The sequence below is a fragment of the Antechinus flavipes genome, chromosome 5 (genome assembly GCF_016432865.1).
Source record: "Antechinus flavipes isolate AdamAnt ecotype Samford, QLD, Australia chromosome 5, AdamAnt_v2, whole genome shotgun sequence".
In the NCBI taxonomy this organism is placed as follows: Eukaryota; Metazoa; Chordata; class Mammalia; order Dasyuromorphia; family Dasyuridae; genus Antechinus; species Antechinus flavipes.
The window spans coordinates 122,451,308-122,466,772 of NC_067402.1; the positions used below are offsets into that span (position 1 = coordinate 122,451,308).

A 15,465-nucleotide genomic window follows, 5' to 3' on the forward strand; every position below is an offset into this window, starting at 1 on the left:
TTTCTAATAGGCTAATAACTGCATAATGATCACAAAGTGTTTTTCTTAATGTTGTTTTTTCTCCTTGATTGTGCCATCTGTCTGTTCACAACAATAAAAGATAAAAATTAATCTCACAATGCCACAGAAGATATTATGTGGTTTAACATTGCCTTCTGTGAGCATAAGTCTAATAATGGGCAAATTAAATCTTTCTTTTAAGAAATTTCTGTTATTTTATTACAGATGGGGTACCCAAGGAGACTTTACCACTACTCATCCTCGACCTGTGGTCAAAGTAAAGCTCTTCACTGAAAGTACTGGAGTTCTAGCCCTTGAAGATAAAGAATTAGGAAGAGTAAGTTATGATCAATTTTTAAAAATTAAAATACTATAACTAGTCACAATGTTATAAACCATTTAATTATCCTTTATAATAATAAAATATTTGTTCAAATGGGACGATACCTTCAAAGACTGTTATATAAATGTAACAGTATAGCTTTACACTATTAAGAAAGGACAGATGAATAATTCAGAATAACACAGGAAGATGATTTATATGAAGTGATGCAAAAAAGAAAATCACAGATAAAATAACAATATACATAATGATTTGAACTGTTTCAATAATGTCAACTCTGGCAAAATAGCTGTTGCCAAATACAATGTTGAATGTTCACTCCATACTACAAAACTTAAAACACATCTCTCTCCTTATATTAATAATAAATTAAGCATTTAATCATCTAAATACCTATGTTTGTGTTTTCATTAGAAAGTATATTTTATAATACATAATGTCAGTTTAATTTTTAAAATAAAGTAAAAGTTATGAACTATGTGTGGGGAATGAGTTTGAATGAGTAATCATAGTTTCTCTTTAGAAAGTGAGAAAAAATAGGTAATCTTAATCAATGGCCATGGCCACAGAATGCCTCCTTGAGCCATGACCCAAATTTGACTGGATAAAAGAATTTGAATGGTCCAGCCCAAATGAATACCTTGCTTCTGTCATAAAACCATTTCAGATTTTATGACCACACTCTTTCTCAAGAAAAGTCAGGAGATAAGGAAGGTATTTTTTCCTTTTTTTTCCTTGAGAGAATATTTGCAGGAGGACTCTTAAACACTTTATTTCTGTTTTGTAAAAGTATACTTCAATCATAATTTAATAATGATTTAATGTTATTTCAAATTTCTTAATTCTTAACATATTATTCTTTAATTCCCAATATTTTCCTCTATTCTTATCCTTCTGTTTTGACAAAATTAAAGTTGGAATGGATTTTGTGAGCAAGATCACTTTACTTTATGTGGCATAACTTTAGTATAATAACTTTATATAAAAAATGCATTCCAATAAGCATTTGTAAATATCTTTGAAGTAAATCTTGTTTTGATTTGCTTTTCCTTACTTAAACAGATCATTTGCTGGATGTATTATCTTTGGTTTGGGTCTCTTTTAGATGCTTTCTTATTCTACATGATGGTCAAAAAATATTTGTTCCACAGGAGGAAAATCTCCTAGTAATACATTAATTCTTTCATTTTGAGCACCTCAGTATATCCTGCTTTTGTTTGGACATGTTACTTAATATTTCTGTGCCTCAGGTATCTCATTTATGAAATCATGTAGTTAGAAATGTCATCCATGGTATATAAGGCCTGGCTTGGAATTTGTGATCCTATGATCATCACTCACTAAAGTTTATTAAGACTTTGCTATATTGATTTTTATAGTCCAAACTGATAACTTTTGATTGAGATAGTATTGAGCTAATGATTTCTATTGCTGTGTTCTAATATCATAGAACAACAAAACTAGTATGCTTATTGGGAATGTTTCTATAATATTACTCAAGGTTTGTCCTCTTTCCTGCTCATAGATGAGGAATTACTTTATGTTTCATTCAAAGTCCAGAATATATCTTCCTTCTTTTTTTTGTCCAGGTAATCTTAGTAATAGAGCTATAATTCCTATCTTACATGACAGCTTGGAAATTCTTGAGTTTTAGCCCATGTGTTATATGGGATGAAATTACCTTACCCAATCAATTCCTCAAGTTTCAAATTCCTGAGATTTACCTATTAAAAACTATCTATATTATATGGATGCTTCCAATTCCAATAATGCTATCCTCATTATTATAGGAAGAGAAACTTCAGATCTCCTCTTCCTTATTCAGTACTTCTGTCAAAATAAGGAGAGTATAGATCTGATATACAGTCAATCTGCTATTCTAAAATTCTGTGATTTTATGGTCAATGAACAAAGAATGTATTTTGAAGGCTCTGAAAAAGAAACGTAAGTTTTATTTTAATAAAATATGTTTGAGAGTGGGAAGCAAACTAGGATGTCATATATACATTTATTTAGAAAGTTATGATGAATAGGTCTGTAACATGCGTTATAAGGCTACAATTCATGTCTTTTAGAGAAAAGTAATAGCATGATTTATGTTTTTTCCTAACCCTGAGTTTTATTAATAGATATTTTCCTTTTAAATCTAATTCTTTTTGGCATTAAAATAAATTCCATTCATTTTTGCTGACACTGAATTATGGAGAGAAAAACACTTAACTTTTTTTAAAATGAAAAACAGTGTTCAGTAATGTATTATTTTCTCCTGAATGACACCTACCAGTACAGGATTTGTCCTCCAACAGTAGAGAACACTTAACAGATTGCTCATTCTACCATCAGAAAGACTGTTAGTCTTTAATAGAAAAGTCATCACATCAAAATATCAGCAAGCCAATGTTTGGAAAGTTTATTTAGCCCATTGGGGCAGACACAAAGAAAATGAACACATTTAGTTCTCCCACTGACTAGGATGTTATTGTGACCTATTATTGACCATATCCCATTGCTATCATTGGCAACTGCTATTCTGAAATCTAAATTGGGAAATTTGCTTACCAGTATTACCATAGTATTTATATGTATTTCATTTTCAAAAGGTTTTTTATATACGCCATGATATTTATTAAGCTAAATGAATGTTTTGATTTGTTGTGTTTTATATATATATATATAAAATATCACTATTATCAATAATATCAGTATAGTCTGAAACCAAGATTAGAGGACTAATTTTAATGAATATATTAAAAAATTCAATGCTGAATTGATACTTTCTTTATTAAATGAAGAGTTCAGAAAAATGTTAACAATAAAAAATAAGGGTGAAAAGAAAGGAAAGTATGTACATAGAAGGAAAAAGGAATATTAAATACAACATATTGTTAAATTTAAAAGTCATTATTTATCTGTACTTTTAAAAAGCAAGGACATTTGTGTATTCAGATAAACTATTTAGAATCTGTGCACAGGGGAAAAGGTAGCAAGTTGGAATCTGAGGAAAGATGGCAAAATAATCTTGTTACTTTTTATTGCCTCTCTCCTGCCTCCTAAGTACCCTGGGCCATGTTGGTTCCCAAATTAACAGAACAGTTATTGCAAATATTGCATTAACTTTGTGGTGTCAATGAGAGAGGGTCCCAAAGGCATTAAAGTTGGTAAATGGCTGCCAAAAATTTTAGTGTATACTGTGACAAGGACATTTCTGCTTCATTTGTCACCTCCCCTTTTTATCTGACCTCTCTTCTACTTATTAGATATGGTTTATCATGTATTTTTTGTTTATTTTTTCTAAGCCCCAGTAGGATTTTCATATTTTGACATGGAAATCTAGCTTCTTCTTCAAAAAATAAAATCTGATGAAATTTGGAAAAAATAAAATATTTTTTAATTGAACATATTGACTTCTTAGTATCCTTCTGATTTGCATCTACCATTTCACCTTTGTTCTTATATAGAACACATCTATCTGTTTAAATCTACTTTGTTTTTACCTATCACATCAATATTATTAATAATTTTGACATATTAGTGAATTTCACAGAATTTCTTGATATTATAAAGTCTATTTTTACTTTATAATCTAGCAAATTTAAAGAGTAATAAGAGATTATTTTGAACTTCAATACATTTTCCTTTTAGGATACACCAGTTCTTTGAAATGAAAATATGGCCTTATATTTTGTAGGTTTTATTTATCTATCAAAAGAAAGATTATAATAGATTTATCATGTTCTTCTCTGTGATTTAAAGGATGTTTAATCATTATCTTTCTTGATTCTTTGAAATAGAAGTAAATAGGACATGGATTTTCCATTTTTAGAATTTATCTAAATCGATTACAGGCTGCTTGGTGACACAGTGGATAGAGAATCTGGACCAGATTCAGAAAAACTCATCTTCCTAAGTTCAAATCTTGCCTCAGACATTTACTAGCTATGTATGACTCTGGGTAAATAACTTAATGCTGTTTGCCTGAGTTCTTCATCTATAAAAATGAGCAGGAGAAAAAATAGCAAATAATTCCACTATCTTTGCCAAAGAAAAATACAAATGAGTTCATAAGGATTCAAATATGAAACATATGAAAAGCAATAAATTAATTACAGAACTTTTAAATATAATATCTTTTTAAATAATAAAAAATAAGGTGTTTGGCTATGAAATGATGATTCTATAAAATGTTATCTTAAATATATTGTTATTAAATAGTAATCTTATCATTATAAGATATAACTAGTAATGGGACAAAAATTTCATAAACAGTCATAGCAGAACTTATATATTCAAATAGGTAGCTAGGAACACAATAATTTAAGGATGCTACTACAGCTACTCCTTAAAATTTCCTTCATAAGGAGTTTATGAGCCATAGAAGAAGTTGGATCCTATTACATATAGTCATGCCTCATTGTTTCTTTTTGAAAAAAATGGCACTACCCACTTTTAGTCTAGGTAGGGTAGAGGGTATACAACATTTTAGTATAAACAAATTCTGGCTTTTACTAGAAGCAACATCTCAAGTGTCAAAAAATTGCTGTTCACTCTCCTTAAGAACTTTCCAAAAAATGTGCTATGTTCTTTGAATACTTCCAATGTGTAAGTGCTGAAACCCATGCTTAAAACAAAAAACCAAAACAGAAAACAAACAAAAAAAAAGCACTTTACACACCTTACCTTTTATGTTCCACTGAGAGAAGACATTGCTGAATCTTGGAGATACATGCAAAGGCTCTTACTTATCAGAGTGACATTTTCAAAGAGGTGGAAATGATGAAAAACACATTCATACATGTCAAACATTTGTTTGAAATGTGGAAAACTAAAAGTCATATGTATTCTTGATTTTAATAATAATTTTAGGCAGCACTGTGAATAGAGTGTCAGGCTTGAGTCCAGAAGACTCATCTTCAAGAGTTCAAATCTCATCTCTGACATGAGCTGTGTGATATTGGGTCTTTGACCCAGTTTCCTCATTTATAAAATATGCTAGAGAAAGAAATGGCAAACCACTCCAGTATCTTTGCCAGGAAAACCCCAAATGGGATCATGATGAATCAAACACAACCGAATAATAACTATATCCGTTTCATTAGAAGAATGAAGATGTTTAAAACTAATAATCCAAAAATAACAGCTATTTTGTGTTTTTCATATGTAGGAATACTACAAGGATACAGCAGGTGGTATTTAATTATAGGTACATCTTGAATATATAGATAATTTAGTGTTATTACACTGATTATTTCATTAAAATGAATCATTGTCTTTTGAAGCTGATTGTCACATTTTAAGGCAGTAAGTAATAATTACCTTTTATAGTCATAATTTTCATCAGGTTGTTTCCTCTGTTTACTTTGTAAAAGCACCTCAGGATAGCCATCTGACTAACACAATATGCCTCCTGTTTTTTTGTTGCTGAATTTTTACAATAGGAAAGTATTACTTAAAATAGTTCCATATTCAAACAAGGAGCTACCCAAGAGAGGAAAACTATCACTTTCAAAAACTTAAAAGTATTAAACAGTATACTTCTTCCTATCTTTTTTGCATAGTTTAAATAGGGCACTTTTGTCCCATGTGTATTGACTTTTTAGCTGATGCAGAGTTAAATTCTAGAGCAAAATATCTGAGTCTAGTTAGTCTTTAGAAAACAGTTTAATGTTGCCTTTCAATAGGGCACTTTTTGCATCCTGAATTCATTACTAAAGCATGCTTGGATGGCTAAATATGCCATAAATGTAGTTACTTGAGACCCCGAAAAACAGTGAGCATCTTTAAAGCACCTTTTTTACAATTAAGATAAAGTTTATTCAGGATTAGTTTTAACCAAATTGAACTCATGTCATCCTTTGCTCTTTTATTTCTTTCTCCTATATCTGTATCTTTGAAACATCTAATAAAATGGCAGAATGAAGAATTGTATTTTAACTTCCCTTTATCATGAAAAATGATAAAAAATCTGCCAAATGAAAAAAGAACACTTGGAGAGATAGAGCTCCTGCCAGGTAATCTTCATAAAATTAAAAAAAAAATACAGCAAGGATAAACTATTTACACCCATTATGGGCTATAGGCATCTCCCCAATCCCCCAACTTTGGGTGCTTTACTACTACATTTAGATGAGTCAGTAACCCAAGGGAGAGTCTTAAAAGCTGGAACTAATAGCAGCTTAGAATAGACATTCATTAAAAGTCATCCTCCTTTCCAACATAATATTATGCATTCTCTGCATCAATTCATCCAGTTTCTTAGATTCCACTTAGTTGAGGAAGTTTAAATATTTAACCCCCAAAATGAGTATGTGTGTGTATGTGTGCACACACACACGTAAATGTGTGTTGCAGAGAGGACATGAGAAAACAAAGAAAAACTGCTAACACAAACAAGATTTTTAAGGCGTCTTTTGAACCTGTAATTTCATGGGTATAGTCAGTAATATTCTGGTAATTGTTTAATAGCCAGCATATTGGGAAAAAATGTGAGGTTAGTCTGAATGATTAGCATTTTCTCCATCTCTAAAAGTCTGAGAAATTAGAAAAAAATAACAACAAAACAAGCCCTGATGAGTGGTATTGCAAATTTTTGAATTGTGAATGTTCTTACTGGGGCAACTGGGAAGACAGGATAGTGTGCTGGGCCTGGCTTCAGGAAAACCTGAGTTCAAGTTTGACCTCAGATACTTACTAGCTTATTTATCTGAGTAATTCACTTAACTCTTGATTGCCTCAGTTCTTTATCTGTTTAAAAAAAAAATGAGTTAGGAGAAGGAAATGGCAAACACTTCAGTATCCTTGCCAAGAAAACCCCAAATGGGGTCATGAAGAATTGGACATGACTGAAACAACTGAACAACAAGAACAAAAAGCCCATACTAATTTAATGAGCTAATACGAGCTTATTCCATGTTGTTCCCTATATATATATGGAATTCCTGATCCAGAAGTCCCTTACCAGTATATATGGGCATCTCTTCAACTTTAAGTCTTTGAGATTGCCTGGAGAATTAAGAGATATATTGAGTTTTCTAGGATCACAAAGCTAATATTTGTTAGAAATGAATGAAATAATGAAGAATCAATTAAGCTGAACTAAGGGTGTATGGTATATAGTAACAGCAATATTGTTCTAAGAACAACGCTGAATGACTAAGTCATTTTAATTATTAAAATATCCAAATTAAATACAAAAGACACATGAAGGAAGATGTTATCTGCATTCAGGAAAAGAACCGATAAATAGAAATATGTATAGAATTTATAAATATGATCTGCAGATAAATAATATAGATAGAATACACAAACACACAATCTTGTGTGCATATTAGTAACCATTTCTTAAGTGAGGGAAGGAGGAGAAAAAAGAGGAAAGTTACTTGATAACTGCATTATATATTTTAAAGGAATTACCAAATTGTACATAATCTATTTGCAATTTCATATAAAATCTTTTTTTCTACCATATCAAGTATGGAAATACTTGAATTGTTTGTTAAGTTTAGAGTAAAATAGAAAATTTTAAAATGTATTTGGGATGAGACAGATCTAAGTGATCTAAACTCTGAAAGTGATTTTATCAATTATAGTATACTACTTTAATGAAAAATACTATAGGATAAAAGATGAGAATAGTAGAATTAAGCAACAGATTATAATATATCAACAATAATTGCCACAGGAGTTTGAGAGTTTATTGGGGATCTAATCCACAAAATGAAGGGTCAGAAGCTGGGAGTCTTAAGAAAAGTAGTAGATACCTTGTTTAAAAAAAAAAAGTTGGAAGTTGAAAAAAGTTAGATTATAAAAGAAAAAAGTTGCAGCAAATTAGGAACAATTTAGTGTGATAACAGAGTGAAGTAATATTTTGATGAAGTGATAGACATAGAAAAAAACTCTCTGGAATCCAGTGACATAGGTCTGAATTTCATCACTTATACTATATGTTATATTGTATGAATCATTTGTCTAAGCATCAGGTTCCTTATCTATAAAACAAATAGGTTTAACTAGATGTTTCCCAAAAGTTCTTCTATTCCAGATCCATCACACTATGTGAGAGTTATTCTTTTTTCAAAAAACTGACCTAGAAAATGGTATGCAGAGAAATAACTTAATCATCATTGAGTTCTCAGAAAAACAAAATAAAAATAAAACTCAGATACTATATTCCTAGAAATCACAAAAGAAGATTACTTCCAAGAGAAAAAAAGTAAAATAAAATGAACAAGTCATTACCAAAGAAATTTGAAAGAAAATATACCTAAAATATAGTTCCCAGGTCCAGAACTCACAGATCAAAGAAGTAATAGTAAAAATGGATATATAGTTATAGATTACATGCTAAGAAACCCCAGTCAGAAAATTTAGGATATCACAAAAAGGGAGGGGGAATATGATCTGCTGAAAAGAAAATGAAAATGAGTTATGCCCAGGAATAAATTAATCTGCATAATTGAACAAAATCCAGAAAAAATGATTTGAACAGAACTGGACACCTGCAAGCATTCTCATAGAGCAAAACAAAGCTGATCAGACTTGTAAAATGCAAGGTTAGTAGACAAAAGCAAAACAAAACAGGAACTCTTAAAAGGCAATTGGGTTGAAAATGACTACTAGCAAATGACTAACTGCTGATAAGTTAATATTTTTATTCATGCAACATGCATTTATTAATCATTTCATTATTTGCAAGGCTCTTTACTCTTCAATCTGTTGCAATATTGCTTCCAAACATGACTCAGCTGAAAGTATTCTCTCCAAAGTTATCAATAATCCATTAAGATTGGTTCCAAGGATGTGAACTTAATTAAGGTGACTAGAATGATGATACCTTCAGTAGAAATAGAAAAACCTGGAGGAGAGACTGATAGATATGAAATTTGAGGTGTTGATGTACCATCTGGGTCAAGATGTACAGCAAACAACTGTTGCTGGAGGATATAGCCTCAGGAGAAAGGTTAGGACTGACTATGTACCTTCAAAATCATTCTGTATATCATATTATAGATATTATGGAATCAGCAAAATAAAGTAATAATGAACCTAGACAGTCAAAGAAGAGTATATGTTCTCATTTACAGTATGTGGAGCAATTTTATGCCAGTCATCTTGCTTTGATTACTTCCCTTCCCATGCTGTTTTCCAAACTAGACTCAAATCACTTTTTTCTTTATAAATGTAGCTTTCAGCCATGTTGAAACTGACAGAAAAGAGGCAGGAACTCATGTGAACTGTCCCAAATTACCCTCCAAATAATTTGATAATAAGTAGCACCTCAAATAGAATTATCGAGTATCAGAGACACTTTTTAAGCAATTTTTCAACTCAGTCAAGACAATTTAGGAAATTGGTAGAAAACATCTGTCACACTAGGGAGGTGGTAGGGTTCAGGACCTGCCACTCTGCAGCAATGCTAGCAGCAAACCTTAGAAAGGGCTGTAACAGTCGCAGCAGCTTCAGGAGTACTCAGTTCATTGATGATAAGAAAGTTGGATAACTGATCATAAATAGAATAAAGAAGATACTTTGCTGGGTTTAGGTTCAGGCCTTGTTGCATTGTCCATACTCAGTAATTCTAAGTTGCAGTTCCAAAGCAAATAATAGCCTAACTGCATCTGAAGGGGTACGAGGACCCAGGTCACAGTTCTACAAAAGAGAAGAGTGTCCATGGTTGCGTACAAGAGAGGAGGGCAACTGGTATCAGTTCCAAGTCAAAAAGGGGATTTTCTTGGACAGATTGATGATTCTTGAACAGATTTTCACTTTTGTGGCTCCAGGAGAGCTCCAAGGTCAGAAGGAGCATTGACAGTTAAAGAACAAGGTCCCTCTCTCTGTAAAGACCAAAGCAACAGACCAGGAGAGCAGTGACCATACCACTCTTTAGATTATACACCTTGGAAGCACCGAAAACTTACAAGCTCTCAGAACCAACTCGGATAACACAATCATGAAGAGTCTGAAGGTTTGGGAGTACTCTATCCACCCTGAGAAAAGAACCTAAAGTTTAACATAAAGTTTAAAAGTCAAGAAAGACTCAAAAATGAGCAAAAAACAACAAAAGAACCTTACCATAAGTTATTATGTTGCCAGGAAAAATCAAGACACAAACACAAAATAAAACAATAGTAATAAAACATTCACAATCAAAGCCTCATAGCAAAATGTGAATTGAACAATAGAGAAACAATAACTCTTGGAAGATCTTTTTTTTAAATAGCTTTTTATTGACAGAACATATGCATGGGTAATTTTTACAACATTGTCCCTTGTACTCACTTCTTTTTCAACTTTTCCCTTCCCTCCCTCCACCTCTTAGATGGCAGGCAGTCTCATACATGTTAAACATGTTAAAGTATATCTTAGATACACTATATGTGTGCAGGTCTGTACAGTTCTCTTGTTGCACAAGAAAAATTGGATTGAGAATGTGAAAATAATCTGGGAAGAAAAACAAAAATGCAAGTAGTCCACATTCATTTTCCAGTGTCCCTTCTCTGGGTATATCTGATTCTGTTCATCATTGATCAATTGGAGCTGAATTAGATCTTCTTTTTGTCGAAGATATCCACTTCCATCAGAATACATCCTCATACAGTATTCTTGTTGAAGTGTATAATTATCTTCTGGTTCTGCTCATTTCATTCAGCATCAGTTCATGTAAGTCTCTCTAAGCCTCTCTGTATTTATCCTGCTGGTCATTTCTTAAAGAACAATAATATTCCATAACATTCATATGCCACAATTTACCCAGCCATTCTCCAATTGATGGGCATCCATTCAATTTTCAGTTTCTAGCCCCTACAAAAAGGACTGCCACAAACATTTTGTCACATACAGGTCCCTTTCCCTTCTTTAGTATTTCTTTGAGATATAAGCCTAGTAGAAACACTGCTGGATCAGAGTAGGCACAGTCTGATAACTTTTTTAGCATAATTCCAAATTGCTCTCTAGAATGAGATCTATCATATCTAACTTTTCTAGTATTCTATTTACCTCTTTGACTTTTTTCTTATTTATTTTGTGGTTTGATTTATCTAATTCTGAGAGTGCAAGGTTGAGATCTCCCACTATTATAGTTTTGCTGTCTATTTCTTCTTGGAGCTCTCTTAATTTCTCTTTTAAGAATTTAGATGCTACACCAGTTAGTGCATATATGTTTAATATTGATATTGCTTCATTATCTATGCTACCCTTTAGCAAGATATAGTACCCTTCCTTATTTCTTTTAATTAGATTGATTTTTGCTTTTGCTTAATCTGAGATCAGGATGGCTACCTCCACTTTTTTTATTTCACCTGAAGCATAGTAGATTCTGCTCCAGCCTTTTACCTTTACTCTGTATGTATTGCCCTGCTTCAAGTGTGTTCCCTGTCAACAACATATTGTGAGTTTCTGGCTTTTAATTCACTCTGCTAACCGCTTCTGCTTTATGGAGGATTTTACTCCATTCACATTTGTGGTTAAAATGACTAGCTCTGCATTTCTTGCCATCTTGTGCTTATGCTTTTATGCTTTCCTTACACCTTACCCCCTAATATTAAACTTGTGAGCCCCACTTGCTTCTCACAGCTTTCCCTTTTTAGGATCCTTCCCCCCATCTTAAAGTCCCTCCCCTTTTCTTAAACTTTTTCCTATTCCCTTTTATTTAGCTTACTCTTTCCCTTTTCCCCTCCCACTTTTCAATGAATTGGGAGAAATTTCTCTGTAATTTGAATATGCCTAATATTTTTTTTCTTTAAGCCTATTCTGATGAGAGGTAAGCTACACACTATGTTCATCCACCTTCCTTCTTTCCCTCAGCTATAATAGGTTTTCTTTGTCTCTTTGTGAGATGTAGTACCCCCACTTTACCCTTTTTCTGGTACAATTTCCTTCCCATCTCTAGTTTCTTTTTTATATTATAACTGTAAAACCAAATTGTACATGTATTCTTTTTGTATATTCATAACAGAAATATAGTTCCCAAGATTTCTTTTTACCTTTTTTTGTTTCTCTTGAGTAATTTAGAGATCAAACTTTTTGTTTAGTTCCAGTTTTTCATCAGAAATAGATGAAATTCACCAATTTTTTGAATGTCCATCTTCTTCCCTGGAAAAAATGCTCATTTTGGCTGGGTAAGTTATTCTTGGCTGCATATCAGGTTCCTTAGCCTTTTGGAATATCAGATTCCATGCCCTTCGATCCTTTAATATGGATGGTGCTAGATCTTGAGTAATCCTTATGGTGGCTCCTCTATATTTGAATTGTTTTTTTCTAGTTGCTTGTAGTCTAATTTTCCTTGGTCTAATAATTCTGGAATTTAGTCACAATATTTCTTGGAGTTTTGATTTTGGGATCTTTTTCATTAGGTAATCAATGAATTCTTTCAATGTCTATTTTACCCTCTGTTTCTATAACATCTGGGCAGTTCTCTTTGATAATTTCCTGGAAAATAGTGTCCAGGCTCTTTTTTTTTTCATCATATTTTTCACAGAGTTCAATAATTCTCAGATTGTCTCTCTTAGATCTATTTTTCAGGTTTGTTGTTTTCCCAAGTATATATTTGATGTTTTTTCCCAATGTTTCTTTTTTTTTTTTCTTTTTTTGGTTTTGCTTGACTGATTTTTGGTATCTCCTGGAGTCTTTCATTTCCATTTGTTCAATTTTGATTTTTAATGAATTATTTTCTTCACTTACTTTTTAGATTTCTTTTTGTAATTGTCCAATTGAGGTTTTAAGTGAGTTGTTTTGTTCTATGGAATTTTTTTTCCATTTCGCCAATTTTATTTTTTTAGAGAGCTATTTTCTTTTTCCAATTCACTAATTCTGTTTTCCTTTGAATTGTTTACCTTTTCCAATTCACTAATTCTGTTTTTCAGGGATTTGATTTCTTTATCCACTTTATCTTTAAATGAGTGGAATGATTTATCCAGACCTTCTTGCCAAGCTTCCCTTTCCTTTTCCCATTTTTCTTCTAGCTCTCTTGTAAGAGCCTTTTTAATTTCTTCTATGAGAGTCTTGTATTGGGGGAGACCAGATCATATTCCCTTTTGGCGATTCATCTGGAGACAATCTATTTTTAGTCTCCTCAGTGTTTGAAGTCTGCTCTCTCTCCATATAGAAGCTCTGTATTGTTAGAGCGTGCTTTAATTTTTTGCTCATTTTGACAAAAAAAAAAATCAAAGAAAACAACAAACAAAAAAAGCAAATTCAGTCTGCTTTTTGGGTGGTGTTACCAAGCTTCCTCTACAGACAACAAGAAGTAGCAATGAAGCAGCAGTAGAACAGTAATGGCTGTGCTGCGGCTGCACAGCGGTCACTCTGTGCTACTCTGAGAGCGTGCTGAGTCACTCCTGGAGCTGGGTGTGTGTGGCCAGGTCACAAGAGACCCTAGCATTTGGGGATTACCCTCTGTGTTTGTAGCTTCTCTGCTGATCTACTGCCTTGATGTTCCTGGTCTAACCATCCCTGCCTGCAAACAAAAACAGACCTTTTCTGAAGAATTTTGAGGATATCTTCTGTTGGTAATGTATTTGTGGGTTTTTTCAATCAGGCACTAATTCCAAGGTCGTATCATGAAAAAAAAAATATTCTGAGAGCAAGAAAGAGCTTAGATAGATGTGTGTGTCCTCTCTGCCATCTTGGCCGGAAGTTTCTTGGAAGATGTTAAAAGAAATTTTCAAAATCAAATGAAAGATAGAGGGAAAATTTGGGACACATGCAACAAACAGTCATGAAAGGAAATCATGAAAAGAGAGTCAAAAATTTGATAAAAGTGAAACCCAAAAAATACTGAAGAAAAAATACCTTCAAAAATAGAATTGATCAATTTTTCATTCTACTGAAAGAACAAATCCACTGAAGAGAACTTAAAAAGTAGAAGTAGTAAAATGGAAAGAGGTACAAAACTAAGGAAGAAAAAAAATTCAGTTTTCTCTTGTTTCTTGTTTTAAATGATGGTCTCCCCTAGTTATGTACTTTTTCTGCACCATACTTCTGCTGCTGCTGCTGCTGCTCCCTCTGCTGCCTACTCCCTTTCCCTATTCCCACTATGTTTAACTAAGCTTCTCCTTTAGACTCCTGTCTTTTTCCCTGGTACGTTTCTTCTCCCTTTTTTTAAACATTCTTTTTCTTTTTGTCTTCAAACTAACCCTAATAGAAATTAGAGTATTCCAAAGAAAAAGATTCTTAAGGCAGCTATGTGATACACTAACTAAGAGTACTGGTCCTGGAGTCAGGAGGACCTGAGTTCAACTCCAACCTCAGATACTTAATAATTTTATGATCCTGGGCAAGTCACTTACTCCCACAATTGCCTCAGAAAAGTTAAAGAATGAATAAGGGAGAAGAAGATTTTGGGGGAAAAAAAAGTCATAATCTATTGGGAGAATTATAGATATGTAATTTTCATCATATTTTAAAGAAAATGTTAATATCTACTTTTACTTTAATAGTCTTTTCTAGGAGCATGTCCCAACCACTAAATTAATAATGTTTAGTGCAAAATTGAATGAAATTTAGTTTTATCTCATAAATGTCTACTTCACGATACACCTTAAGGTCTTATTCTTGTTTTTCTAATAGGTAATCAAAGTAAAACTGAAATCACTGTAAAAAGTGTTTTTTTTTCTTCTCCTCATATATAAGAAACCACCCACATAACTTATAGTAAAATTTCAATCATCATAATAGCAATAAAAGCTTACATTTATATCTTATTTTGGGTTAAAAGTATTGCCTAACATATCCAACATATAAAGGACTGCTTGCCATCTAGGGGAGGGGGTGGAGGGAGGGAGGGAAAAAAAAAATCGGAACAGAAACGAGTGTCAATATAAAGTAATTATTAAATAAAAATTAAAAAAAAGTATTGCCTAGATTTTTTCATTACTGATGCCAACAGAAGTATGTGGAAAAGTGTATAATAATATATGTTCCCAGAAATCACACATCTGTGATATTAAAAGGTACAATTTTCCTCCACAACAAACTTTCATTATGTCTGGATCAGTTTAGAGATTAGCTATTTATTAAAATGAATAAAAGATTATTTGTTGTGCTAGAAATATTCTGAGTCAAACATTTCTTGAATTAAGAAAAGTTTGGGATTGGAAATCTTTAAGATACACAGAAATATTATTTTT

The 15,465-nt window shown here is 32.3% G+C and overlaps 1 protein-coding gene across 5 annotated transcripts in view; it reads left to right on the forward strand.

Moving 5' to 3' along the window:
• CADPS2 (calcium dependent secretion activator 2) overlaps positions 1-15,465 on the forward strand; it is a 678,782-nt gene that overhangs the window by 348,788 nt on the left and 314,529 nt on the right. For all 5 annotated transcript variants that reach the window (XM_052001541.1, XM_052001542.1, XM_052001543.1 and 2 more), the window contains exon 7: positions 226-337. In XM_052001541.1, the coding sequence (XP_051857501.1) occupies positions 226-337 (112 nt within the window). The remainder of the gene's footprint in view (positions 1-225; positions 338-15,465) is intronic.